Source organism: Hyperolius riggenbachi, chromosome 2 (genome assembly GCF_040937935.1).
Source record: "Hyperolius riggenbachi isolate aHypRig1 chromosome 2, aHypRig1.pri, whole genome shotgun sequence".
Classification (NCBI taxonomy): domain Eukaryota; kingdom Metazoa; phylum Chordata; class Amphibia; order Anura; family Hyperoliidae; genus Hyperolius; species Hyperolius riggenbachi.
This window is the reverse complement of record NC_090647.1, coordinates 561668401-561674400: the sequence shown is the minus strand read 5'-3', so window position 1 is coordinate 561674400 and position 6000 is coordinate 561668401. Positions and strand designations below refer to the sequence as shown.

General features: G+C 44.9%; 1 protein-coding gene across 2 annotated transcripts in view; it reads right to left on the bottom strand.

The window, feature by feature from the left end:
• Positions 1-6000, bottom strand: part of LOC137545166 (uncharacterized) — a 155121-nt gene that overhangs the window by 25264 nt on the left and 123857 nt on the right. For both annotated transcript variants that reach the window (XM_068266279.1, XM_068266280.1), the window contains exon 4: positions 1743-1837. In XM_068266279.1, the coding sequence (XP_068122380.1) occupies positions 1743-1837 (95 nt within the window). The remainder of the gene's footprint in view (positions 1-1742; positions 1838-6000) is intronic.

Here is a 6000-nt window from a genome sequence, read left to right as displayed (position 1 = left end):
GTGTATTATTCTGTACACATTTTTTTCTTATTAATTCTTACGGCTGTTTACTAATAAGCTGCGGGACAATCATGTGATTTGCCTTCAGTGCTGTCCTTTAACCACTAGATGTCATATATCCATTGTAGATTCTAGGGCTGCTTTTGTGCTATCTCTTGCCACTAGATGGCAGTATCACATCAGGGAACATGCTTTCTCTGGATCATACCACCTGGATGCATTATTACTAGGTATTTATTCCCGTATTTATTTATATTGTATTTGTACATGCTGTTGTGTATTTCTGTACTTCTATTTCTTTATGTGTTGTAAGTGATACATACAGTGGCTTGCAAAAGTATTCGGCCCCCTTGAAGTTTTCCACATTTTGTCACATTACTGCCACAAACAGGAATCAATTTTATTGGAATTTCACGTGAAAGACCAATACAAAGTGGTGTACACATGGTTTTGTTTTACTGGCCATGTAGGGACTGTCCTCGCACGTGCCCAGTACAAAGACGCTCATACTTGTATAGGGGCACGGCCACGGAGATGAAGAGGGTCCAGGGCAGCAGCGGGGGATCTTCTCACTACTTGGGTAATTATCTAGCATTTATTTATTTTTTTCCTAACAGGTTTGCATTAATATTAAGAGGAACTTCTAATTTTGTTAAGGAGGAAGTTAGAGCTTCCCGCTAAGCTCTGTATGCTGGAAACATAAACAACAAACGTGTTTATATTGCTTATGTGCACATAAAAGTCATTCCACAGTTCCCATCCGACCCTGACAGACAGGAAAGACAGCTTATTACTGCCTCCAAATCCGGCATCCATGTCCTTAGTCAGAAGAAATAACACTTCTTGTTGCCAGAGAACGCAGTAAATCTTTATTAGGCAGTAGGACATGTCCCAAAAAAATAAAGACAAAACCAGTAAAACTGAGCTGTCAATATGATTTTATCTATAATAATGAACAAGCTATAACCCTGTGGATTTGCGCTGCCCCGCATGCGCAGTAGGAGACTGTGCAGCCACAGTTCCTATTGAATGATGCTGCTGGAGGTAAAATACTAAATATCTTCGCTCCCACACCTCTTACACTCCCCAAATTTTCAGGGTAGGGAGGGGACCCCCCGAACGACCTCTATGCCAAATTGCAGCCCCCGAGACCCGCTGGTTCCCGAGATAGATTACAGAAACCTATCTCCTGAACCAGCGGGTCTCGGGGGCTGCAATTTGGCATAGAGGTCGTTCGGGGGGTCCCCTCCCTACCCTGAAAATTTGGGGAGTGTAAGAGGTGCGGGAGCGGAGATATTTAGTATTTTACTTCCAGCAGCATCATTAACTTCACACTGGGCATGCGCGCTACTCAGTGTGGCAGGGAGCTTCCGGGCAGCGCAATCAGACATTACACCGGCTTGTGCAGGAAAAGGCCATGCAGGAGCAGCTTCATTCTACTGGGCATGTGCAGACCTTCCTTGCACATGCCCAGTATGAGGAAGCTCGTACTTGGATGGGAGTGCAGCCAACTAGAACATATAGGACATGCGTGTCAGATATATCAGAGGGACCCAGAGGTGGAACAGATGGACACCAGGGGGATCTGGCACCCTCTACAGGCTTCCCTCTTCTGAGGCATTTATTTTTAATTTTACCCTCCCAAGTTCGCTTTAACAGAGAGGATTGTGCATTCACTGACCTCCCCTCCACCGACTCTGGATCATCATGAATTCATCATTTTATAAATGACGGTTACTCACCCGATATATAATACAGATCATCACTCCAACCAGCAATGTGACGCCCACAGCAGCAGCAATGGAAATGCCTCTCATCCACAAGGAACGCTCAGGCTCTGTAAGGAAACAGAACATACAATGTTACGTGTGTGATAAACATGCAATCCATCAGCACATATCTCCAGTGATGTCTCACCTGATCCGTCCCTGGATGAGGGAAGCATGGAGGAGACAAGAAAGAGACAAAACCATTCAGGAAGTGATAATTAGCGCTGAACAGAAATAATTAGAGCTAATTAGCGATGAATCTGGTAAAGGTTCTCCCCGCCCCCTCTGTTCTGTCCCTCCCCATCGGCTGACCTCTGTACAGGAAGTTCAGCTCCAGTGATGTCACAGGCAGTGGACAGGAAGCAGTGCTCTGTATTAGAGATGGGAAGTACGGATCTTTTCAATGATTCGGAAGATTTGAATCGGATCATTGAAAAGATCCGGATCTTTGATCCGAATCTCGAATCATTTTACTAGGGAAGCATTCGGGGGTGAAATGACTAGCAGGACAGGTCTTTTCCTGCAGTGGACAGAGAAGGGGAGGGGGGGGTGGACACACATAGAAGGGGAGAAGATGGACAGAGACGGGCAGGGAGTGGACAGAGAAGGGAGGAGGGACAAGCAGAGAGCAGAAATGTTTGTTTGCACACAATACCCACATGTTGCAATCATATGCTTTAATAAATATATTTCACCTGTATGTTCATCTGTATACTCTGAATGCAAACGTCGCACAGTGAAAGAAAGCATTCCCCTTTTCTCACCTGAACACTCATCATACATTTAGGGAGAAGATACCGTAAGTGCAGCTGTTTAGAGCAGTGCAGGAGGATCATATTGCCCTGCAATCACAGTGCCTGCCCTGTCATTCTAGCCCAGCACGCTGTCTGCAAAGTTACTGAGCTGTGCTTCTGAGACAAAACTTTCCCATTTGTTCACAACTAGGAACAGACAGCACAGGAATGAGCAGCACATTATAGCCAGTAGTGTGCTCTACACATATCTGGCAGTGGCACCCATGTCCCCTCTCTCATCTACCTGTCCCTGCAAGGCTGGCTCCCATTCAACTGAGCGATCCATCTCTGCTCTGCTTCCAGGACCCCCGCTACCCGCTGAGAGAGGGGGGCATGCCGCTCCTGGCCCCGCCCCCTTTGCGATCCGAATTGTTCATTTTGATGATCCGAATGATTCGACTCACAAAAGAGATTCGGATCAAAGATCAGAATCGTTCATGATCCGGACAACACTATTCTCTATACAGCTCCCCTCCCACATTATCCAGGCTGTCCTGTGCAATATCTGCTGTCCCCAGTCCCCCATGTCCCCGAGATTACCAGCTATCCCGGTTCCCGAGATTACCAGATATCCCGGTTCCCGAGATTACCAGCTATCCCAGTTCCTGCCCTTTTATGTGAACAAGCTATGTTACTTTATATGGAGTATGGAGTACATGGAACTCTAGGAATTGTTGTGAGCGATTCATTCTAAAACACCTTGGGATGAACTGTTACAGCAAATGTAGCGGCTCCTAAGTATCAGTGTTGGTGATGTTTGTAAGCCCGCTTATTAATGATGATTTTATACATTGCAGGTTTCTGCAGAGATTAACATGTTCACCACTTTTGCATACATTTGTAGTTTAGTTTAACTCTTTTTGGCATCACCAATAAACATTTCTGATTTATGAGAAATTACCCCGTGCCTTTATATATACTTTTTTTGAATACAGATTACTTGGGCTGAGGACCTTTTTCATATTGGTTACCATTGTGGTGAATTACTCGAGCTCTTAATCAGTGGCGTCACTACAATTCAGGGGGCGGAGTTAGTGCGTCTGACATCATCCAGGAACTGTCCGGATGATAGAGAGCGAAGGAAAGCCGTGGAGAGGGGGATACGAGACGCCGTTACCCATTCTGACGCAACACCCATTACAGGCAGACCCCGCTGTTGATCTATAGATGTGCTGTTTTATCACTGTGGATACGCAAGTGCACACTCAGCGCAGGGTATGCAATCTTTTTAACGGTTTTACGCTATGTTTGTTTTAAATTAACTTTTTATGGATGAGACACGGATTAAAGTTTATTGAAGACCTCAGAGCCTGAGAGGGGTTTGTGCCGGAGATTACAAAGTCGCAGTGTGATGCCTATGATTAAGGCAGGGACACACTTGACTGTTTTCGAACGCATTTTCTGCACATAAAAACTGAGAACGCATGTTAATCAATGGGCTAGTTCACACTTAATATGTTTTTCGCACGCAGAAAAAAAAACTGACTTTTTCATGACGACTTTGCACATTTTGTCAGTTTTCTCTATCAATCACATTAGCTGCTGTGAAAAACAGTGTGCGTTTTCCTGCATGGAAACAAACTTGGTGTGCAGAAAACGTGCGCAGAAAACTGGAAGACAAGTGTGTTCCCTGCCTGAACCTTAGAGCCACCTGCTTCCCTCGGTGGTTTGGATCTGGTGAGCGTGTGCGACTGTGCGTTACATAAGAGTGAGCAGGTGGTGTGATGCACGTGCGGATCATGAACAGCGGGTGGCGTGGAATTATAGCTACAATATCACGCTGTGTGGAGTGATTTATGTGCTTGCAGGTTGTAACATGGAGGAGGTGGAATGTGCAGTCTTGCCAATGGAAATGTGACTGTGATAAGTGGTTACAGCGAACCCCACGGTGCTTTACATGAACTTTACAATTGAGAGATTTGTATTTGAAGGAACTTGTGCAATATTGGTTAGTGTGGTGTCCGGGGGTGGTGCAGCTCCCCCAGCAAAACTTCATGGGCCCCTCAATGAGCACACACATTCCCTTCCCTTGGTGCCCTTGACAGCCTGGGGGCCCGTCTCACAAGGGTCATAAACACAAGTGTGGCCATCTGTGACGCCTTCAATATGTCATATCGAATGCATCATTTGAGTCACAAACGCACGTTTCATTACAAATACCAAAATGACATCATGAATCAACTCTCCCCATAACCCCCCCCCCCCCCCCCCTCTGGGTAAGTTTTCCCCCCTCCCCTTCCCGCAGGCACAGGTGAATGAATTAGCCTTAATTAGAATTCCGACTACCAGTACTGAAGTACTCTAAAGCCAATCCCTGATGGGCATCATCAACCAATCTTTACTGTGCACACGGTGGATTTGCCTCCAGAAGTCTCTAGTGCATGAGACCTGCGTGGCAACTGTGGCCTAGTAATACGGAATTGGTGAGGGGTTTTCCCATTACATTGTCGGCAATGGTCACAGCACTTGGGGAGGGGTAGAGAGGTTGGGGGCTGGGCGCGGTACACAAGAGCCTACTGCACACTGAATAGGGACTGTCAACGAATCATACAAAGTTTTGTAGACAATGGTTTGTAATCAGTGGCTGCAGAGATACAGTCATTAGAACAATTGTGCAGAGAGCAGAAAGCTTTTTGTCTCCGTACCCTGACTCCTCAAGCATCACTACAGGACACAGTACTTGGGGAGGGGTAGAAAGGCTGAGGGTAGAATGGGGCTGTACACAAGACTCTTCTGAATACTGAATAGGGACTGTCTACAAACCATTGTCTACAAAACTTTGTATGATTCCTTATCAGTGGCTGAGCAGATGCAGTCAACTAAGGCATGAAGATAAAAATGTAAACAGGTAGATTTGTGCCCACTCAATATAAAATTAATTCAATTGGCTGCAGTCAGTGATAAATGGGGTTACTCACACCCCCACCATTCAAGCATTCATAAAGTTTTAAGAATCACTCATGCGCCTATATATACCATCACATATACAATTTTATTCAATTCATAAATTCAAGTTTAAATTACCATAAATATCAAATTCTTCCTGGGTCACTGCTGATCTAAATTGTTTTATTGGTGCATTGTACTTGGTGCTTTTGCATGGAACACAAAAACCACACCTCCTAAAAGACCCTTTCTGTTTCTTTACTCTCTTGGTTTCAACAACAGTTGGTGCAATCATATTTTTCAGATTATTTGCTTTACAAAATGTAAACCTTGGTTTTTCGGTTAAAATCCCATTTTGGGTCCTATCCTGTTGGAGAATACCCCAATATTTATCCACCACCCTCTTGATATCTCGAGACTGTTGGTTATATTGCATTTTAATGCTTAGTGGTGGAGTCAAATCTTCTTTCATTCTGCTTTCTAGTACCCTTTCTCTAGGACAATTTCTTACTTCCTTTAAGGCATGTTCAACTAGTTCTTCCTCATACTTT